A 24,273-nucleotide genomic window follows, 5' to 3' on the forward strand; every position below is an offset into this window, starting at 1 on the left:
AATTGTAATAGTAATTTTTCACATTATTCGTGTCCTGACTATACATTGTGATCAGTTGAATTCCACTTTGCTGAATAAAAGTACCAATTTATTTCCATAAGAACAAAATCTGTACTTTATTCCAAACTTTTGGCTGCCAGTGTATTTATTTTATATTTTGAATAGATATGTATGTACAATTCATTCACAAATGTTTCATAACTTTAGGCGACACATGAAACCAAGAGCTTGTTTCAGAATCCTCTATTTACAAAACAAACACCGATCACACTTTTTGAAAATATAAAAATGTATGTGTTTTAGATTGAGTTGTTTGAGGTAGCAGCCCTACACTTCTTTCGTTTGCATTGTTTGTCTTTTTTCTTTCAGATACTATAGCATTTTAATGTCAGGGTTGCTGGTTTGACCACAGTGTTCCTGTGACCTTTTTAACAAGCACTTTTTATTGCTGTAGACATTCAAGTACAGCAGAGCAAGGATTGCATCAGAAAGCTATACTTAACTGATTGTATTTCATCTTTTATTATTTTAGTTCATTGATATGCTTTGTAGTGCTTAGAAATATTAAGGGCATTTTGTGAAATGTCACATTGTGTATGAGTTTATATCAACTAATTAGGTTATAGTGGTAGTGTACAAAAATTTGCTGCTTTGAATGTCTACATTTTGGTTACATTGTCTTTATTTCATTTGTTTTTTTCCACATTGTAACCTACTGTTATTTAAACGAACTAATGGAACCTGCTAGAACTTTAACCAAAGGTTAACTTTAGTGGGTGACTTTCTTGTTAATGAATTACACAGTTTCCATTTCACAAGTTACTTGTAATAACTGTTGTTCAAGCTCTGAATTCAAATGAGGAATGGTTTTGTGCAAATTTTGTAACACTATACTTTATTATAAGCAGCCCATATGTGTGCACACAGTTTATTTGTGGTTGCTTACATGAAAATATATATTTTTAAATGCTATTTTTTTGTTTCAAATGCTTTCACGCCATCTTTTTTTTTTTTTTTTAGCAAGCTTTAGCAGTATCTACTAATATTATCATAATTTTTATCATCACAATCTCCCTACAAAAAAGTACAATTCATACAGACAGAGTTTATTTATTTTGCAACATGACAAATATATTGACACTGGTCAATAGAAGGAAAAAAACAAAACGGAACACGATTGGATGTGTCATTGGAGGAGGTGTGCACATATAATGATGTGCCTTCATGAGCAAGGACACATGCAAGTTTCTAGACTGTGTTTCGAGTGGTTTCTTACCTTCCAGGCTCAAACTTCACCTCTTTATCTAAAAACATTTTTAATTCTCAGTGTCAGTTTGCATGGGTTTCTAGGACTTGATTAAAGGCTGTTGTTGCAACTTGCTTTGCAAACATCTCTTGCATTGGTGAGTTGTGATAAATTTGCATTTCATTCTCTTTTTTTCTCTATATTTTCCATATTTCTTGACATGAGATAACTTTTAGACTATATTTAGTTACTAATAGCATTTTGTGATCAATTGCAGCAAATCTTGCAAGTGTGTACTCATGTGGATGTGGTATGTGCCAAGTCTTTAATCGGGCAAATACTAATATAGCATTTTACCCACATTGACCACGATGTAGCATGTAACGTCATGACAATATGCGAAAGGAAGTTACTAACATAAAATGTAATGCACACATAGTAAATGTCACTGATCTATTTATGTACAAACAACTTTTACTTCTTTACATGCCTTTTTTAGGTAAGGGAAATGTTTTAAATTTTTATTCATTTCATTGGCTATTGACCACAAATCTATAAATTTGTATAATATACATATTTAGCCTATATATATATATATATATATATATATATATATATATATTATTATTTATTTATTTTTTTTAATTGTACTTGAAAACTGTGAATTATTTAGCTAAATATTTAGCTTCTTAACTTTAGCTTTGATTGAAGTAAATGTAATATTGTATATTTGTTTAACGCATATTATATATTTTTTTTCACCAAAATAGTTCGAGATCACACAAAAATTGGTGGACGCCCAGCAGTATTGCCTCGATCTCCTATTGAAGATGCCTGTTCTAGTGTATAGTTGTTTTTAGAGAGGTGTGATTCATTTACGTTTAACTCACTTTGTCTTAGTCTAAGATGTAAGATTGGATTAGGTAAATTCTATTTGCCTTTCTAAACAAATGAATGGAGAGTGTAAATAAGGAGAAAGGGTCAGAGTGCTCTAGAATTGAACGTTTATTGCTCCCAGAGGGGCCGTGCGGAAACCTGATTGAGTGATTAACGATGAAGTCTTGTTTTGTCTTTTTCCTGATACTTTTCTCTTTTGTGTTCTCTTTTGCTGTTTTGCACTTAACAAAGATATTGATCCAAAACTGTGACCCTGCAAGTACACTCTCGCTAACTGAAAATGGTCACGGTGACCCCATTCTTGGCACAAAAATGGCCCCAGCTAAGATGGCAATGAATACGACAAATGGAGAAAAACAAACAAACATCTCTGCACCAAACCTCTGAGATGTCAACCCAGAGTTGTGTGTTGATTTACTGTAGGAAAATGCAACACTGATAAATAGGCTCATTTGTGAGTCATGAAGCAAGTGCGACTTTGTCAACATCACAGAGCTGAGGTTTAAACCAAAATAGTCACTCACTCTGCTACATAGGCAACGGTAATGGCATATTGAGTATTTCAGTTCTTCCTGTTTATCTTGCCTAGTGGAGTCTTTGCATTTACATTTTTGGGCTGTTGCGAAAAAAATGTGGCATCAGAGTATAAAGGAAGAGACGTATTTGCCAAACAGGCACCTCGTCTTGCGCAAGTCCTCTAATGACAACTCAGATGTTTGCTTGACTTGAATTCGACAGCAAGAGAAGACCACGGAGCTTGATAAATGTTCATTATGCACAAGCAATATGAAGAAATCATTGTGAATTCAATGCCAATATTGTAAGGTACTGAAGATATTTTATAATTTTATAGTTTACTAAAGGTCAAGTGTATAATTTTTTTATTTTAAAATGCTTTTTTCACATAATATGCAGAGACAGCTGTAAGTAATCCATTTGTAGGTCGATTTCTCTTTTAACCTCTGAGGCAATGTGACGCTAGCAAAGCTTTGCTCTGTTTTAGCATCTCATACAGCCCGACTTAGCAACATTGACTCAACCAATAGCATTGAGTTTGGGGCAGGACTATCTATTTGCCTGACAAATGGAATATGGGAAGAGTGTTTGGGAAACCTATTTGAAATCAGTCATTATTTTCTCAATGTCATTTAGTGATGCTAGTTGTGCAGAAACTACACACTTCACCTTTAACTTTGTACTCATATCTGTGCATTGTGAAAAGACAAGTGACTTTCTTTGTCCAATGTTATTGGACAGATCTTCACTCTTGGTCTTGACTTTGCTTTATTTTGTAGCCTAATCAATAATTTCCATTGGTGAGCTGAAGTGTGCGATTTCTATTCTGCTAGCTTTAGCAAACTGCCACTAGTGCCATGTTTATGCTTTTAGGGGAATCAATCTACAAATCGCTTACTTACAGATGTCTCTGCATATTAAACAGGGTCAAGAGAAATAATTAAAAAAAATAAAATACAAATAATCTTCAATTAATGCTGTGGCACTGAATACATGGATTTTTACATGTTGGTATATGTACAACAGTATGTGCATGATGCTATAAGGAGGTACACAGGCAGTTGTGCATTAGCTAATGTTGACTGAATGCAGCTGGGTTGGGCAGGGCTAATAGACAAACCATAACACTATGACATCATCAAAAGAGAAGGGAGAGCAGGGCTGAGAGAGATAGAGAATGAAGAAGAGAGGGAGGGACCAAACGAGCCACTGTAAGGGACAGAGCAAACCATCAGATAGCAGAGAGAAAGAGAGAGGGTGAGTGAGAGGACGAGTGCGTGTGCAAGAGGACACAGGGCTAGACTCACTCCACAGACAGATGATTCACCTCCTAGTGTATTCTTGTGGATTTCTCCATTGCTTCCATCGCATCTTTCCTTTTCCCCTTTCCCTAACCATCCCCCCTTCCCCACCCTCCCCCACTGTCCTCTCTGCTCTGGATTGCTCCTCCGGGAATGCTACTTAAGCCCAAGTATGGCCGCTTCCGGAACGACTCTGTGACCTCCTCCGACGACCTGATGCAGAGCCTAGCCATGAGTGGGAAGGTGGTGGCCACGCCAATGGTCTCCTCATCCATGTCTGGCTTAGAGCTTCCACCCCTGGAGACAGCTTCCCTTCCTCCGCCCTCAGCCCAGATGCTGGCCGACTCGCCTGGGCTGGATGGCGAGCAGGAAAGCACTACCACTTTCTGTATGCTCATCCCCAAGATGCCTCAGTGGAAGTTCTCCAACTCGCTGCTTAATCGAAGCCCCTCCAATAGCAGCTCCAGTTCTGGTTCCAGCAAGGACTCTGGCAGGGCTACTGCAGCCAAGGTTCCTGCACCCTCTTCTGGGGGTGCAGCTGCTGCCAGCGGTCCTGTAGCTAGTCTTGCTGCTGTATTCAACTCCTGTGACCCTGTTTGTGTGGGCCCCTGTTCCCTACAGGCTATTAGGCGGCAGAGGGCCATCGGGCATTCACCCAGTCACAGAGAGTCTGGTGCAAGGGCCACTGAGGGGAGTCCGGGGGGCTCTGGGAGCTTCAGGATAGGGATGAACCGGAGGACGAGGGTGGAGGGTATGTGGCTGGGAGATAACTTAACCCAGAAGGGCAGCTTCATCAACAAGCCATCACAAGGGTGGTTGCACCCAGACAAGAAGATCAGCAGCACTGGGGCTTCCTATATCGTCAGGGTAAGTTCCACTTTTATCAGCTCGCAATCTAACCATGATTTCTGCTGACATTTGTTTTGCAGGTCTCAATACAGCTTCGATGAAGTCTCGTCTTTAGATAATCTTACAATGTATATAACCTGTTAAAATTCATTATACCATTGTATGCAGTTCTGAGGAAGCAAATAGGGATATGTTTGCCATTGCATGAATTCAACTGTAATCTCGTACACCACAGCAACATCTTATAAATGGGTTGGCATATGATACAAGAACAATGAGGCACTCTTTGCTGCAGCATACTGGTTATGAGTGCCATTGCTTGAGGAGAAAGGAGAAATATATAATTTAATCCAGATATATTGCTTTGTGTGGTACAGTGACTGTGTCAGAGCAGGGGCAGGCATGGGTAAACAAACTGCAGATATAAACAGCTAAACTACAGTATAACTGAAGGGAGGTGGGAGGGTGGGGGTGAGTCCTTGTTTATGAAAGGAAATGGATTGAGTGTTTGCTTTTCCAAAATGTATATTTGATCCCCAGATGGAAATTGCTAAATTTGCCCTTTGGTATCAGTACAGCCTTATGTAATATTTGAATATGTTTTCTGTTAGGAATAATAATGAAATTAGTTTCTTAGACCAGGGCCGTGAGCACCATGGACTTTTAAGGGGATGTCCCCTTTCCCTCCCCCACAGATTAGTGGTCAACTGATGGGGTTAAATGGTTGATTTTAAACTATTACATTTTATGTGACCCCCAACATATAGTATGTGGTTACAATCGTGTCTTAAACCCTTATATTAGGTTATAATCCAAGCAAAATAATGTAATTTTATGTGTATGTTTCAACATATTTACAAATGCATGCATGAGTTTGCCAGTACTCATTAGCAAAACCACCGATTCTTGTGATGTAACATTCTCTTTAAATTAGCATTGCATGCTAATGTATATGGCAGATTCATATGTACCAAGAGACAACACTTTTCAAGATTTCTGAGCTTACATTGAATCATTTAAGTTTTTTCCCCAAAACATTAATTGTTAACTTATAAGTTGCTGAAGAAGACAAATCCTCCAATAATATCTCCACAAAACAACACATAGGCTAACCAAATACATGCTACTCATACAGTTTGTGAAATGCTGTTGACATAAGTCAATTTCTTTGGCCTCGGGGCATCTTCTTGATCAATCAAGTGTTACAAACGTTGGCAGGCTATTTTACATCAATGACAGTGATACTCTCTCAACCCATTTTCTCTCTCCTTAGACCATGCACTCTCCTAACCCCTCTCCTTTAGCCCAAACTGGGCCTGCGCACACTCCTTAATTACATTACACAGGAACCATTCATTAGTTTATTCAATTACGTTTAATCACAGTCATTTGTATCACATGTGAAGAGGGGGGAGGGGAGAGAGAGAGAGAGAGAGAGAGAGAGAGAGAGAGATTATGAAGGTTTCTTTAATTGTAAAGGTTAAATGCTCTCTGCAGCCAACAGAAACGATGTTTACCTTACAAAACAATTCTTGGCCTCATTGCTAGCAAATCAGTATTTAATGTGTATTTTATATATTTGACTTATTTTCATACTTGTCTACAACAAGCAATATGATATGGGAAGAAATATGATATGGAAATCATTATGATTTTTTTTCTTTATTTAAAGTTGATAAGATTTAGTTTACTATCAAAATGGTAAGATGCATTTTATTATTTTTGTTTGGCATCGTTTTTGTCCCTGCTGTCTGCATTGCAACCTTTTGAGAACAGACCTGCCGCCCACACCATTTGACAACCACTACTTTAGATATACCACAATTTCTGTGAGTGTATAGGAATTTTGCGCAAACTGTTACATACACCCAAATAAAATATTGTGCTTCCAACCTAATTAGTTTGACTACTAGATGACAAGCTCTCTTAGAACAGAAGTTTATGATGAACAGTAATTTCAAAGTAGCCCACAAATTACGTAAGTTACATCTCCATTAAAGGAAGGAAAATTCTCACTACTCATTTCCTCAAATGCAAACCTGTCCCTGTCCCATCCTCTTATGGGAAAAACATGCAGATGTCAATTTAAAGGTGATGTGTTTTATTTCTGCTCTACTAGCATCACCAAATGGAATTGCAAAAATATAGTATTTTCAAACAGATTTCTTGAACACTGCCACTGTATGCCATTGCTTGGCCAAACAGATAGTCCTTAAACTCTCACCATTGGTTGAGGCAAAGTTGCTTTGTTGGGCTAGTCAAGATTCTGGGCTGGACACATAGTCACACAAATTAGTTCATTAAATTAACCTTGATGATTATTTAAAACATTCTCTTTCTTTTGAGTTCACGAAGCTGACACCTTTTAAGTACCTTGATTTTTTTTTTTTTATTGTTTTGTGATTAACTTGTTTCTTTAAATTTACAGGAACTTTAACTGAAACTGGGCAGGGGATTTCTATTTCCTAGCATGCTTTGCATGGCACTCGACAGGGAGACTAAATGTTAAAGTTAAGTGTTATATAATAATGTGTCTATGCAAGATTAATGTAAAGGTGGTAGACTTGTTAGTGTTTGTTTTGATGTGTTATTTAAATGAGTTTCTGTTATGTTGGAGTATTGGGGGCTAACATTATGGTGAATAGTGGAGCTTGAGCTAATTTGAGGACAGGTACAAGTTAAGAAAATGTCATATTGCTTTACTCATTGAGCAACTGCTATGCTAATCAAAGCATAGTGTTACCATTCAGCATGCTAGCATTCACTCTAATAACTAACTCTAGCTAGTACTAACTAGGTTTTGTCATCTTGAAGTATTTAAGTTGAGACTACTTGTTAATTTTAAGTTCAGCCAACAAGTTAAATTTAAAGTTAAGTGCCATGAGAATGTTTGAGTTAGCTTACTCAATATTTCAAGTTAAGAGCAGTACACCTGCGATGGACTGGCGACCTGTCCAGGGTGTCCCCCGCCTATCGCCCAATGTTAGCTGGGATAGGCTCCAGCCCCCCGCGACCCTGTACACAGGATAAGCGGTTGACGATGGATGGATGGATGGATGGATGGAAGAGCAGTACACATGCATGTGTAGTACAACATTTAAATCTGAAAGTTCTATTAACTTAATCTTGGGAGTTTATTAGCTTGAAAAATTTGATGTAACTGGTTGCCTATATATAAGCATGTATTTTGGGTTGTGCAGTTATTTTTTCCCATTTACTGAAAGAGTAAAATGTATTGTTTTATATATATATATATATATATATATATATATATATATATATATATAAAACTGCTGTGGGATATGCAAGATATTGTATGTGCACATTATTCTTATAAACAAATATTGTGATATCTGATTACATGATCAAGCCCCCTGGCCCCACTGCCAAGTATGTAATATTTTTGCTTTATTGATTTTGCTTTCAAAAGGTAATGAATTTATTGAAACACAAAAAACTTAATCCAAAGATATTTCTAAATTAGAACTGCACTTAAAACTAAAAGAAAAAGCAATTAAAATAACGAAGAGGTTCAAATAAAACTTTTAAGCACATCTCATTTGCCGTCATGCAAGTATGCATCTACAACAACAGGTGGAAAATAACTAATATGGGTATTGTTTTTCTCCCCAATTTGGAATGCCCAATTCCCAATGCGTTCTAAGTCCTTGTGATGGCGTAGTGGCTCGCCTCAATCCAGGTGGTGGAGGACGAATTTCAGTTGTCAATAAATACATTTCAGGTGAACCAGAGTTGCGTTCACAATGCATGTTAAAATCAAACTATTTCTTGGAAACAAAGCAAACTTAACCCCGAGCACCTCCTGAGAATGTCTTCGGCATGTCTAGCAGCATTCTCATAGATGACATTATTCTTGCAAACTGTTGTCAGATATGTGTTATAGAGAGAGTGACAACTCTTTACATGCGCGTCATGCCTCTGAACAAACAGCGAATCAGACCTGCACATTTATGACTTTCTGTCGTGTAAGGGCATTTCTTCCACGTGCCCTAATTAATTTCTTGGAAACATGTTTTAGAACATCGTTGAAGCTTTTGCCGTGAGATGAGCATTATTATGTAGAGTATGAATTCATCACGCAGCATATGGTGTGACAAAGAAGGCTTTCAGAAAAAGAGGGAGAGAGAGAAAAAAGAAGGATGAATTCTCATCATACTAATTGAAAACTTCCCCCTGTCAACTAACCATCATCATTTTGGAACTTGACAGCCTGAGTCGCCATTCACTTTTATTGGATGTAAAAGTGGGGCCTATACATTTTTCAACATTTGTGCATTGCACTCACTCTTTTTGCCTTATGAAAGGAGTGAGTGCAGAAAACGTGAGAATGCAACACTAAGGGACTGATTTATTTTCATACAGAACATTTTCATGGTCAGAATCAGTTGTTAGGGACGTCCCCAAAAACACTTGCATTTGTTTAAGAAAAAACAGAAGAATTTGATTTCCAGAAGGACAAAGCCAGGAACTAGTCACCCCCCCATCTTACTCCACAAGTATTTTATTTTACCTTTATACAAGTTAGCTAAAGGAACAGTTCACCCAAAATTGAAAAGTCTTTCATTATATACTCTCATTATATACTATCCCTTTAAGAACAATATTAAGTGTTTACAAAGACAGACTGGCCTAAATGCAGTTAGTCATTTATGGGGCAAACACTTTGACTCGGCCACCTAGGTTGTGGGCATCTACAATTCTTTACCCATCCTAAGGCATCAACAATGGTCTGAGATTACCCCCAAAAAGCATCAGTAACCACAAACACACATCCACAGCACTTTCATTCAGATATGTCGTGCTATTAAAGTGGGGGTGGGCACAGAAGATGCATCACCATCTTGCACTATGTTCCTGTGACCCTCTTGGACGCATTAGTGATTAACTACCGAATGGATATTCCCCAGCACCTTCAGCAGAGCACTTTCAGCATGTCCCAGAAGGGCCGAATTGCAGTTATACCTCTTACCAGTCCACCCCCACCAGCCGAGATGCGGTTATTGCCGTCAATCTCCTCACACTTTGCGGTAATTACCCTCTCCAGCGCAGCTATTAGGTTGTCCTTTTCGGAACTGCTGAGAACAAGCTGCTGAGCCAAAATGATAAGTTTAGTATTTATCTGTAATTACATGCTGTTAGGCTACAGGCACACACATGCAATATTGCAGGAAAACCACTCTTGTTTGTGTTTGTGTGTGTGTGTGTGTGTGTGTGTGTGTGTGTGTGTGTGTGTGTGTGTGTGTGTGTGTGTGTGTGTGTGTGTGTGTGTGGTGTGTGTGTGTGTTCGGTTGTGAAAGAGAGACAGACAATAGTTTCTGTTGTTTTGCCTCGAGGCATCTAAATCATGGGCCCTGGCTCTTGCCAACAGGAATTAGATACATATTTCCATGAGGCAATGATGACCTCTGGGAAATTAAATCTAATTAAGCATTATGAAAGTAATGTGTACTCATTTTATGTTCATTTCTTTTTTCTTTTTTTGCAGTATATGGGTTGCATTGAGGTTCTGAAATCCATGCGATCTTTGGACTTCAGCACTAGGACACAGGTCACAAGGTAAATTTGGGGTTTTGTTTGGATTGCACTGAATCTGGATCAGTTTTAAGCCCAATGTATTTAAACTAAATTATTTAGTTTAGTTTAGTGTAGTTCATTTTTGTTTTTTCTTCTGTTTTGATCTTGATCTGTTTTGTTTTATTAGCTTTGTTTCAAAAATGTGTTTTGATCTGTTTATGTTTTGTTTTGAAAATGTTGTTCCGTTTTGATCTGTTTATGTTTTGTTTGATCTGGTTTTGTTTTGTTTTGTTTGATCAGTTTGTTTTATTAAGTTAGTTTTTAGTTTTGTTCTGTTCCGTTTGGTTTCAGTTCATCCTTTAGATGGTGTGGTTTAACTGGGATTGTGCAACGATCTTGCAATGTTTTCGGTTTATGATTGATTTTTTTATGTGTATGGCATTGATGGATAATGAAATCAAAATTAACTGTGACACTAAGCTATTTTTCTTTGAGTGATTTTTGCAATTTACTCTTGGTGTGATTCAATAACTCAATAACATAATGTCTGTACTTGCGTATGTGTGCATTCATATAAGTCAGCATACATGCAGTTGGTCATATGTGTGTTTATATATATCTGTGCGACCATGTGCATTCTTCCTGGGGAGCAGAAGGGCGGAGCTCCAAAGTCCCGAGGGCAACAGCAAACTCCCTCTCCCTGCCCTTGCTCATCGATCGGCAGTAACCTGAACCCTATACGGCCCACGATGGGCTAAAGTGCAGATAGAACAGGCGAGATGGAGACGGAGTGATACAGCCATGTATTATTAACGACTCCCACTAATGACTATGAAGGCCTGCAGGGACACAAAGATGATGCAGATTGCATGGGTGGCGTTTGAGTTGATAAACAGAGAGGACTGGAGAAAAGTGGTTGGTTTTGAGTCAAGATCTGAGGTCTGTTATGACATCACTGAAGAAGTGCAGGCTGGTAATAATGGGAATGCTTGGAACCGATGACCCTAGAATCTATTTTGCAGGAGAAACTGTTTGTAAATCAGCTGATGTGTAGTGCTCTAGGGAAAGAGAGAGTGTGGGTGGGCTTTCTCATCTATCACTGTCATGTAGTGCAGCCAACAGGCAATTTCTGTAAAGTCCAAGAAGCAAAATATACACAGACACATTGTCATCTTGCAACAATGAATACCTACCAATAACACACTTACACAATCACAATCATCAAAATCACATTTTGCCCTTTTATATCATTTATTGGAAAGATTCTCTGTAAAGTCCTGTATTGGGACAATTGGCCCGTTTAAAAAAATAAATGGGTTATTTGATAGGAGACTGGCGTTTCGAAGTCACTAAACTTCTATTTTTAGTTTTTAATTAGTTTTGAACCACAAATACCTCTTACACACCTCCATTATTATTATTATTTTTATCTGTATTTTGTTTTGTTGGTTTTGTTTCATTAGTTTTGTTTTTTTAGCATTGATTGTTTGTTTTTCTTCTGTTTGAAATATTGAAATTTTGTTCTATGTACATAACTGATACCTCAAATTTTGTAGCTTGTTGAGGTGATGTGCTATTACTAAACTGTTCAGACTTACTAGTTTCACCTGTTGGATGATAAAACGGGTGAAACTACCAATAAAGGAGGGACCAAAGCCATATGTTGGGACTAGACTTGCGATTGAGACACGAACCAGAAAGTAACCACCTAACAACACACTAACACCACGTTAACAACCACTGAGAACACTTTAGCAGCTGCATAGCAACACATGGGCAACCACCCAGAACACCTTAGCGTTGTGATCGCAAATTTTGCACAGCAAGCACCACTCACATTTTCTTCAGAAAATGTAAAAACATAGTTTTTGGTTTTGGAAAGGACTCAGAAAGCATGTCTGAACTGATAATGCAGATATAGAACATTGATAGTACATTTTGGTCTGTTCTTATTAGTTGACCTCCAAGCACAGAACGCGGTGTTATACTTCGTGTTAAGATTAAACTGAGACGGATGGCTGTTTGTTGACCTGGTTTGTTTGAGTAAGCACTATTCTAGCATTCAGACTGTTCAATTAGATGTTTGTCCTGTTTGTGTGAATGTTCAGGCTCATTCCTGTTGTACTTTCACACCATTGCCTCACTAAAACATATGGAAATTGGATTTATGGAACATATGAATATTGTTTATTATGGGTTTTGTGGGGTGATTGAAGAGATTGGGTAAAATTTATCTCATACTGCTCCCTCTTTGTGTGTGTGTGTGTGTGTGTGTGTGTGTGTGTGTGTGGACACAGGGAGTCCATCAACAGGTTGTGTGAAGCTGTACCTGGAGGAAAAACTGCATGGAAGAGGAAAGTAAGAAATTCTCCCTTATTATTTGTTTTCCCTTTTGAAAATACTTTATCCTCTCCTAGTTGAATATGTGAAGACAACTCAAATGAAGAAATTCGTGGTTGATTTATCAGAAAGTTTAGATTGTGGCTTTGTGGCATTAGCAAACATTGAACCGTTTGTTCAAGCATTCCAACCAGCCCAACAAAGCAGCATTGGCTCAACCTATGGCGTGAGTTTGGGGCAGGATTATCTCATTGCTCACCAATGGAAAATGGGAAGAGTGTTCAGGAAACTATTTTGCTATTGTGATTGTTTGACATAAGCGGTGCAACATGTCACTTTCAGCTTAAAACTTTACATTCTTCAGCAGTATTTTGATCTTATTTTCCAGTAAAATGTATAAACTTCCTTAAAACAAGTTGAGAAGCAAAATTGTATTACATAAGACTTGTTTTCAAAAATATATCTTGAAATATGTTTATTTTTCCCCCCATTGGCAAATTTGACCAATGGGGGGAAATTTGTTGAAAATTGAAATTTGTATTTTTTATTTTTTTTTATCCAGTAAAAATATCTTAACATCCTGAAAGCAAGAGGAATTTACTTGAGAAGCAAAAAATAATGTGTTAAATAAGAAGACTTGTTTTCAGGGAATATATCTTAAATTAAGAAAAACTATTTGACAATGAGGTAAGACATTTTCTGAAATACTGTCCCATTTCTAGGCTGCCAACAGAACCCTCCAGTCCATCATGGGAAAGAGTAACCTGCGTTTTGCTGGAATGAGCATCGGCGTCAACATCTCCATCGATGGCTTGAGTTTACACGTCCCCACCACACGACAGGTCAGCGCTTCCCACTACCTCTCTCAGAACGTGTGATATCAGCATATATAGCTATATTAAACAATACTGATTCAACAAATCATCACAACACTACCCTTTTGACTTCTTTAATGTATCTTATATTGCTTGGTGTTTTGTGTATGCAGCTGTCAGTCTATGGATGATTATTATATCTTGGATGTTTTGACTTCTCCATATTGAAGTAATGCTGACTTTATTGATTTGGAGTGATGCAAGTGTCACAGCCTGTCTCTCTTTATCTCACACTTTCAGGTGATTGCTCACCACCCCATGCAGTCCATCTCTTTTGCATCTGGTGGAGACTCGGTGAGGCCTCCAAAATACTTATATTTGCTTAATGCCCCTAGTAGCTCTGAACACTTCTCTCAGGTCAGTTTACAACGTGTCAGCCAATCAGCTCTGATGCTCACTCTGAGTTTCATCCTATGTTTCAGGATACGCCTGATTACGTTGCTTACGTAGCCAAAGACCCTGTCAATCAAAGAGGTACTTTTATTCTTTTGTTCGCGTATAATACACAAATATGCGGAGGATCGTACCGTAGCCACATTTCTCATGTGTCCCTCTAGCGTGTCATATCCTGGAGTGTTCTGACGGTCTTGCCCAAAATGTGATCAGTACCATCGGTCAGGCCTTCGAACTGCAGTTTAAACAGTATCTACACAGCCCACCTAAAGCCATTCCTACTATGGACAGGTAAGATTGCACTTCAACACAATTGGCCATAAAGCATTGGAGAAAACAGCAACAGAGAGTATAGCTGTAGCGTTGTTGCTGCTAGCAATGACGAAGACGATGGAGTAAAGAACCCAAGTGCAGTTTTATTTACAGACATGCAACCCAAAGACTATAAACATGAACATAAACATGAGCTTGACTTGACTTGACAAAAACTAGACTTAACATAAATTTGAGACTTCATATAAACATAACATGACTAGACTTGACTATGGCTATGGCTTGGCTTGGCTTGACTTGACTTGACTTGACTTGACTAAAACAACAAAGTTACATTCACATTCAATACTTGACAAAGGACAATGAGGGCTTAAATACATAGACATGGGAGAACAATGATGAGGGAACCAATAAACAGACAGAACTGATAACAAGATAATTAAACAATAAACCAATGAAAACAAGACACATGAACATGGAGGGAACAGGAATCACATGACTAGGGACACATGACATGAAACGGGAAATAAACTTTCAAAATAAAAGACATGATATATATGTACCAACAAATTACACGTGACAATAGCGACACACGATATCTATGCATATATTGTGCATGTTTGCATTCTGGACCTATTGATCCATCACAACATGGAAGTGATGGTGGTCGTTTCACATGCAGTTACTGTAGAGATTCAGATCTGAGAGAATAATTTTTCTACAGCTGTTTTTATGGTTGAAACAGGATACACACGGTTTGTATTTCAGATCGCCATCCTGTTTTGATCCCATCCCGAGACGTTTTTTTAAAGCTAAATTAATTTAAGGAGCTCTCAAAAACCACAGATAGCTCAGTGTCACACGAATGTACAACAGCTAATGTCCTATTTCGGGTTCAATCATTGTTGTTATTCAGTATTCGCTACCTTCACCCTGCCAATTTTGTTTGCCAATTTCTACTTATAACCAGAAAAAAACTATTTAACAATGGGGTATAAAAATACAGTTAACTGAAGACATCATCAGTATTCTCTATATATCTTGTGCAATGTTGCTTCTAGTAGCATATATTGACAATGTTTTATTATGGGATGTGACATGTTAACCCGAAAACAAGACAAAAATACAGATTAACAACATGTTTTGAGTTTATTTAGTGTGCTAAATACAATGGTTGTTTATGCCATGCAAAAATAGCACCAGTAATATCTTCATTATGTTTATTTATAATGGTTATGCTAGGAATATTCGGACAGAGGAGTCAGCGTGGGGTGATGATGAGGAGTCGTACGAGCACAATTACTACAATAGCATCCCAGGCAAGGAGCCGCCGTTGGGGGGAGTGGTGGACTCCAGACTCAGGCCTCAAGCGGGCCTACTGGGCCACATCCATACACAACCACAGAGCAAAAACGCACAGGTAAATACTTATATTAGATTAAGAGGTTTCTGGATCTGGTGAGCTCTATAATGAGCTTTAATGTGGTAATGTATTCATAAAGCCCATGTGCCATTTGCAAGAAAGGAGGAATTCTTCAATAATCAATGCATATTTTGAAAATTACTTGACCTTTTTAACCCTTAACCTCGCCTGTCAAACCATTTATCATCATTTTATTTCTTTAAGTACCTTCTGTGAGTTTAATGTTGAGTCTGCCAAGTGTAAACACAGTGGCACCTTCTGATCTGCCTGCCTGAAGCGAGTAACTTAGCTCTGGTTTGGACTGGAAAAACATTCGTAATTTTATTTCATTGGCCTGGTTGATTCAATAATAACCTGCATTCTGTCTATTTGACAGTGAATCTAATGTGGATTGTGAATATTATACCTTATAAAGAGGTTAGATTTGTTCTCATGAAGTCTAAATGAGCTGCCTTGGTAAAATAAGCAAAGTACTGAGGTTCTGACCTATGTTCTGTATTTACACCTACAAACTGAACTTAGAACTGTGCTTATTCTTTTAGATGGGGTCACCGGCCAAAAGAGATGCAATCAGCCTTTCTGCCACCCACTTGTGTTATGAAGCTCACTGGGACACAGAGAACAACAGTAACTCAAGTGAGACGCCAGCTGGTTAACAATCAGTATTATGACATCAGTAATGTCTTGTTACTGTGATGGTTTTGAAGGTACAACATTGTAAAGGCAAATGGCAAAATATTCATAAACATATGATAATTATTCACTCATTGTCATATGTAAGAGCTGGTAGGAATTCAAAATATATGAGAATATACATTTATTTTTGTAGGAAAAAAGTTAGGTAATTCATATTCTAGGTGGTCTAAACAGGAATAACGCTAATTTCCAAGGCCTGGGACAAAATTCAGCCTGTCCCAATTAGCTATTTTATCTGCACTACTTTTAACTAAAGGCCAAAACATAATCTACACAAGTAGGTGAGTGCAGATGCGTCTAGATACGCAAGCACGATTTTCTGCATTTTAAGTTCCAAAATGAGTCAGACCACAATTAATAACTCAACGCAAGAACTTGTTGCATTCTCAATGCTGCCACAAGGGGAATGCAAGAATGCACGTTAAAGGGATAGTTCACCCAAAAATGAAAATTCTCTCATCATTTACTCACGCTCATTCTATCCTAGATGTGTATGACTTTCTTTTTTCTGCTGAACACAATTTATGATTTTTAGAAGACTATTTCAGCTCTGTAGGTCCATTGAAACACAAGTGCAAGTGAATGGGTGCCAACATTTTGACACTTCAAAAATTACATAAAGGCATCAATCCACATGACTCCAGTGTTTTAATCCATTATTTCAGAAGTGATATGATAGTGTGTGGGTGAGAAACATCAGTATTTAAGTCCTTTTCTGCTTAAAATTCTTCTCCCTCTCCTTTATATGATAAGATGACCATATATTTCCTTTGATACTACTGTTATGATGACAAAGCTTGTTTTAAAAAAAAAGTTTATGAAAGAAACTACTAGTGTCAATAGATTAAAAAATGAATCATGATAAATTTGTAATTCCAGAAATGTCTAGAACTGTATATTCTTAAAAAAAAAAAAAAAAGCAAGCTGTTGGAGGGTAATATTACATTTTTAGCATTTTCGGTAAGTTTAATTATAATAAATATATAATAATTAAAAATGATTTTTTTTTTAATTGTCAGAGGACATTGATGTATTTATGAAGCCATGAATGTATTTATAGTGTTACAGTGGATTCATAATGCATTTAGACAAAAAAAAATCACATTTTGTTATGCTGCAGTCTTATGCTAAAATACTTTATTTATTTATTTTATTATTTTTTTCACATCAATCTACAATCCATACCCCATTATGAAAAAGCAAAAAAACTGATTTTTGATAACTTTGTAAATGTATTAAAAATAACAAACTGAAATATCACATTTACATACATTGGCGGCCAAAAGTTTGGAATAATGTACAGATTTTGCTGTTTCAAAAGGAAATTGGTACTTACATTTACCAAATTGGCATTCAACTGATCACAAAGTATAGTCAGGACATGACCGATGTAAAAAACAGCATCATCACTATTTGAAAAAAGTATTTTGTGATCAAACTACTACTGAGTTGCCACAGTATGCAATAGACTGACATGTCTTAAGGTCAATATCATGTTAAAAATGGCAAAAAAAAGAAACGGCTTTCTCTAGAAACTCGTCAGTCAATCATTCCTTCAAAGGAATGAAGGTTATACAATGCTTGATATTGCCACAAAAAAAAAAGATTTCATACAAAGGTGTACACTACAGTCTTCAAAGTCAAAGGACAACTGGCTCTAACAAGGACAGAAAGAGATGTGGAAGACCAGATGTACAACTAAACAAGAGGATAAGTACATCAGAGTCTCTAGTTTGTGAAATAGACACCTCACATGTCCTCAGCTGACAGCTTCATTGAATTCTACCCGCTCAACACCAGTTTCATGAACAACAGTAAAGAGAAGACTCAGGGGTGCAGGCCTTATGGGAAGAACTGCAAAGAAATAGGCACTTTTGAAAAAGAAAAACAAAAAGAAAATGTTACCAAGGCCCTTCTCCCCCTATTGCTCATTTTGGCTAGGCAGCCAGTTTGGTTGTTCCAAACTTCTTTTTAAGAATTATGGAGTCCACTGTGCTCTTGGGAACCTTCAATGCAGCCAACATTTTTTGTAGCCTTCCCCAGATCTGTGCCTCGACACAATCCTGTCTCTGAGCTCTGCAGGCAGTTAATTTGACCTCATGGCTTGGTTTTTACTCTGATATGCATTGTCAGCTGTAAGACCTTATAAAGACAGGTGTGTGCCTTTCCAAATCATGTCCAATAAATGTCATTTGCCACAGCTGGACAATCAAAGTGTAGAAACATTTTGAAGATGATCCATCCATCCATTTCGAAATTTGATGCACCTGAGCTAAATTTCAAGTGTCATAGGGTCTAATCACTGATGTCAATGCAATATTGAATTTTTAATAAATTTGCAATTATCCAAAATCAGTTTTTTGCTTTATCATTATGGGGTATGAAGTGTAGATTGATGTGAAAAAAATAAAGCATTTAAGCGTAAGGCTGCAACATAACAAAATGTGAAAAAGAAGGGGTCTGAATACTTAATGAATGCACTGAATGTGATGATATTTCCTCCTATATTTTTTACCTGATGCAGTTATGTTTGGTGACGCTAGTGGTGCAGAAATTGCACATTTCACCTTTAAGGAACTTTTGAGTTTATTTTTTCCTGACCACTTATTTGTAGGTTTGACATCAGATGGTTACTTGCGAGCAGACGGTCAGCCTCCTGGCAGCCGAGATTATGAAGAGCACCTTTATGTAAACACTCAGAATCTGGACAATCTGGAGGCCTCGGCGAATGCCTTAGGAGGACGGAGGTCTGAGAGCCCTAAGAAAGATATCTTTGACATGAGTGAGTGTCACTACATAGTACTGCAATCACTTAATGATGACTGATAATAATTAATGAAAAAGCCTAACGTTCGAATGGGTTTTATCTTAAAACAGCCATTAGATGGTTTGCTGCTTTTGGCTTGTCTCCTAGCATGATCTGACTAGTCTGTTTGATAGTTTTAAAGGTGTTGTGGGCTCTTATCAGACCAGCAAAAACAAAGCTTGTCCAGCTAAATACCATCTTGGCCAGGCTGGGAGACTAGCTAGACCATTTTCAATGAAAAACCACCCTAGGCTATACATTATAAGTAATAGTTATAAAATCTGACCATTCGCAACCTCACAGGGCCATTTGAGGATGCCTTGCGTCTGCACGAGGCCGGAGGAGTTTGTGTATTGGAGGACAAGTGGCCGAGTCCACCAAAGCGCCGGGCCCCTGTGGCCCCCACAGAGGACCAGCTCCGACGTGAGATGTGGTACCACGGCCGCATGAGCCGCAGGGATGCTGAAAATCTTCTGGGCCGAGATGGAGATTTCCTGGTGCGGGACAGCGCAACTAACCCGGGCCAGTATGTGCTGACGGGAATGCAATGTGGACTTCCCAAACATCTGCTGCTCGTGGATCCAGAAGGAGTGGTGAGTGTTGCTTTATACTCATAAACTTTGTATGTCTTCGGATCAGGGGTATGGTTCATGTAGACTTCAGTATGGTTCACAATTGGTACCCTTGCAAAAATTGTTTATTTGCAACAAAGTGGCAATTAATACATGGTAATTTTGCAGCAAATAAAAACATTTTTGATAGTTGACTGATAGTGGTGAACCTGTAACACATCTTTAGCACATTTTCTTTTCATGAACTTGCATGTTTTAATTTTGTCATTTCCACTAGGTTCGGACTAAAGACATGCTTTTTGAGAGCATCAGTCACCTGATCAACTACCACCTAACCAACAAGCTGCCCATTGTTGCGGCAGAGAGCGAGTTACACCTCCAACAGGTGGTACGCAGAAAGCATTGACGCCACTACAAGCCTTTACACATGGTGAGAGTTTTGAAGTGTTCAACCCTTCAATCAGAACCAGGAACAGACCTGCTTAAAAGAGCGGCATATGTTGTGTTTTGGATGCTGGTCACCAGCATTTGATGTTGATGTCCTGGTGTCCCCACCATGCTTCTGGACTAGCTTAACCAGTAAGAATTCCTTGGTCAACCAGCTTCATGACCAAGGCCATGCTGGTGAACCAGCATTACTAGTTGATATTGGTCCCCCAGCTAGACCAGGGGTTCTCAGCCCTGCTCCAGGAGGGACAAGGAGTTTACCTTGATTAGCTGGTTCAGGTGTGTTTGATAAGGGTTGAAGACAATGCTGCAATCCACTTGGGATTCTCCAACCTTCTGCTTGAAAATAACTTCTGGAACAACACTTGAATTTGGAAATCCGACTTGTAAAATATGAGCATATTATGATACTCTATTTATTTACTATTTGTCAGCTGTTTTAGACAATCACAAGCATTTTGTGTACATGAGATAAAACATGCAATTTTCTTAATGAGTCTTGGAACCATCTTGTTGTGTGTATTTTTGACCATGAGGTATAATTGACTGGAATGCTTTGAGGTCAGAATTGGGAAAATTCAACTCTGATTTTGCATGAAACATGGAAACACGAGCATCAGGTAATGGAATGGCTTTATGGTCAGTGATGGGCAATATCATATTGAAATATCCTACATCTGACTTTGAATGGAACAAAGCATAAACTCTGATGGATACTACTGACATTCCAAGAGCAGGGTTTAGAAGCTAGACCAGAACTAACCAGTGTAGGCCAGCCTAGACCAACATGAAAATCCATCCTGGTTTAAGCTAGTCCCTTCAATAGGATACAAATAAAATGATCCAATATTGTTTTAATGTATCCTTTGTAATGTAGCTAACTTCTGGGTTAGTTAATCCATACAAACATTTAAAAGACATCATGATCTTGTGATTTGTTATTTCAGAGAGCAAGGCCATCCCCTGTGCCGCCAATCTAGAGACTCCCCAATATTGCCTTAAACAGACTCCGAGCTTCCACTGGGACTTGTGGGATATCACTTTAGGCACGGACCTCAAACTACAGCATGCCTTGCTCAATCTAACCCTTCTTCAACCAACTGGAAGACCCCTACACCCCAACTGAGAGCTTCACGTTGTGAAATAAAGTCCTCGTAAAAACTATCCCTTCTGCAAACTAGACCCTGCAATTCCCAGCATACTGCTCTTAGATGTCAAAAATGTGAACTTACTTCCATTACATCCGTATGAGCATTTTGCCTTGACTGGGCTGTCGTTTCTAAATGTGATAGCTTCACTAACTGTGATTGTGATCTTCCCTGACGATCACCTCTTTAGAACTCTGGACATCAGTATCTTGTTGTGCTTATAAACGTGGTCAACATTTTGTTCTCAGGATGCAGTATATGACAAGGACATTATAAGCTTAGAAGCTTACTTGCTTTAACTCAGACTAATGCAGTTTTATTGAATGAACGTGTTTAATTTATTAACTCTCAGGACCAAATGTTGGGTCATGCTCATGTGGTGTTACCCCTCCTCCTAATTTTTTTTTACAATAGTGATAATTGTGATCCAGAAATGAAGTACAAACATTATACTTCAGCATACAGAACACAACCAAACATCTGGACATATTCCATTTCCCTTTTTTGGTTACTCACATAAACAAATACCCACAGTTTCATTTCAGGTGTTCTAGTAATACAGCATCAAAACCTATGAAATATGATTTAAGAAATATTTTACCCTACAATGGACATTCTGACACATATGACTTTCTTCTGTAAATCATGGAAAGGTAGATCTCTTCCATATAACGAAAGTACACAATGACAATTCACATACGGTGCATCAAGATGCATTGTACCAAGTTTGACGTCAATGATGCCAAACGGCATTGGTTTCTAAGCGTTCCGTAACCAAATCTGTTTCGGATGCGCAAATGTTTTTTGAAAGATATGACAGAGGGGAATGTTTTCAGTTAATAATTACATAAATTTCTTATTGTTCCTCACAAAAAGCTATTTTCTGGCTTCAAAAGTCTAGTAAAACTAAAGTCAAGTGTAAATTCAACGCTTGTCAAGGTTGTTTTTTGTTGTTGTTGTTGTATTGGCCTACTTGTAATTATTTAATAGTGTTCATCTGATTTCAAAGCTGCTTCCTAGTCAAATGTAGTCAAAATACACTGACTAAAACCTGCCTCTGTGAGATGTCCAGATATCCTGATTGAGTTTTGCTCACTACAGTGTATAAAGAAAAACCTTTTTCAAATCTTACATATGTTTTCCCCCCCACTATCCAAAAGAATATTCCAGTGCCTTAAAAGTATATATTACAGAGCTTTCAAGGCAAGCTGAATTGATTTTCTTAAAACATTCTATTTTTCTTCTTTCTGCGATTAATTCCGCTTAAAGCAGATGACATTTCTGCAAACGGAATTCCAAAAATAAACTTTGTTTTCAAAACAGCTTCCTGAATATGCTCTCCATCTGCTGTTTGTCAAATAAAGAAGTAAACACGACCCCAACTTACGCCACATTGGTTGAGTAACGTTGTTGGGGCCGGTCTCAGCAGGTTGTTCAAAACAAACAGAGCAGTTTTCATAGCACCACAGAAACACAGTGCTTACAGTTTTCAAGAACATTTACCTATGAATGGCTTACTAATAGTTGTCTCTTTACATCTTTAGCTGGAATAGGAGAACGTATTTTAACACTGAAAAAGTTACATACTTCAGCTTTAAATTGCTTACAAAGACTCGATTCAAACTTTTTTTTTAAAGATAATTTCAGCATTATGAATCGTTCGCATTAATGCATTTTTACGTCCGCCTGCACTGTTTTTAAATAGTTCTTCTGTGTAAACATGCACTAGACAAATGTTTTTTAAAAAAAACGCAGCTCGAGACACCTACATTCACAGCATGACATCTTACATCTGTGCTATCTATTTTTTTTAAATGCATAGTCTTTGCATACTGAACTCCGATTGGTCTTATTAATTTGCATACTAAATTGTGATTGTTCTTCTCTTGCATTTATTGAACTGTTTCTACACTGCAAAGCTAGTGTTGCATTATTTTAAGGTGCCTTGATCCCACCACGGAATAAAAATTAGACGTTATATCTCACAATTCTTTGAACTGAAAACTTGGTCCTGCAACTGTGAGATACAAAGTCACAATTGCATGATATAAACTTGCAATTGTAAGTTTAGATCTCTTATCTTCTTTGTGAGTTAATTTCTCACAAGTTATTAAGTTGCAATTGCGAGAAATAAAGAGATATAATGTCATATTTACCTTGTTTATGTTTTAATTCCGTGGCACGATCCAGCTTCCATGTCATGTATTAATTAGTTTGCACAGAAAACAGAAAAGTACCTTGCAAGCACTGGTATCTCCTTTAGGAAATGCAAATATTGCTTTATGTCTGATGATGAAATCCTTTAGGTTTGTTTCTTCATTTCAACATATGTTCAAGTATATCTCAACATTTTGTCAACAATGACAATCAGATGTACCCTGAATTGATTACAGTATAACTGCAAATGTTATTTTTTTCTCATTGGGTTGTTGTTATTAATCCACACTTCCTCTGTCTTTTCATCATCAGGAGGGTTAAAGCCAAAGTCACAAGACTGAAAACTATCTGTCGATCATAGCGCCATACCAAACTCGCCAAACTCTCTTATGCTCTGTTTTTGTCTGATATCAAAGCATTATCAATAAAACTGAACAGGAAGGGGAAAAATAATTAAAATGTGTTTCTCATTCATTAAAGCTGGTGGCCAAAAGTTTGGAATAATGTACAGATTTTGCTCTTATGGAAAGACATTGGTACTTTTATCACCAAAGTGGCATTCAACTGATCACAATGTATAGTCAGGACATTAATAACAGGAAAAATTGGGGGCCTGGGTATCTCAGCAAGTAAAGACGCTGATTACCACCCCTGGAGTCGCGAGTTCGAATCCAGGGCGTGTTGAGTGAATCCAGCCAGGTCTGTAAGCAACAAAATTGTCCCGGTTGCTAGGGAGGGTAGAGTCACATGGGGTAACCTCCTCGTGGTTGCTATAATGTGGTTCTTGCTCTCGGCGGGA

At 37.8% G+C, this 24,273-nt stretch overlaps 1 protein-coding gene across 3 annotated transcripts; it reads left to right on the forward strand.

Annotated features, from left to right (window-relative positions):
• Positions 1-1,254: 1,254 nt before the first annotated feature.
• Positions 1,255-23,915, forward strand: shc2 (SHC (Src homology 2 domain containing) transforming protein 2). 3 transcript variants are annotated; one of them, XM_052122241.1, is made up of 15 exons: positions 1,261-1,403; positions 2,017-2,968; positions 4,582-4,827; positions 10,316-10,386; positions 12,642-12,702; positions 13,407-13,526; positions 13,800-13,853; positions 13,982-14,033; positions 14,117-14,243; positions 15,468-15,645; positions 16,191-16,284; positions 18,959-19,126; positions 19,454-19,743; positions 20,000-20,152; positions 21,117-23,915. In XM_052122241.1, the coding sequence occupies exons 3-14, from the start codon at positions 4,687-4,689 to the stop codon at positions 20,126-20,128; spliced, it is 1,485 nt and encodes a 494-aa protein (XP_051978201.1). In that variant the 5' UTR covers positions 1,261-1,403; positions 2,017-2,968; positions 4,582-4,686; the 3' UTR covers positions 20,129-20,152; positions 21,117-23,915. The 3 variants fall into 3 exon arrangements, with proteins under 3 accessions (XP_051978200.1, XP_051978201.1, XP_051978199.1); XM_052122240.1 differs by lacking the exon at positions 2,017-2,968 and having other exon boundaries at positions 1,255-1,403; XM_052122239.1 differs by having other exon boundaries at positions 2,017-4,827.
• The last annotated feature ends 358 nt before the right edge of the window (positions 23,916-24,273 follow it).

The sequence above is a fragment of the Xyrauchen texanus genome, chromosome 48, assembly GCF_025860055.1.
Source record: "Xyrauchen texanus isolate HMW12.3.18 chromosome 48, RBS_HiC_50CHRs, whole genome shotgun sequence".
NCBI lineage: Eukaryota > Metazoa > Chordata > Actinopteri > Cypriniformes > Catostomidae > Xyrauchen > Xyrauchen texanus.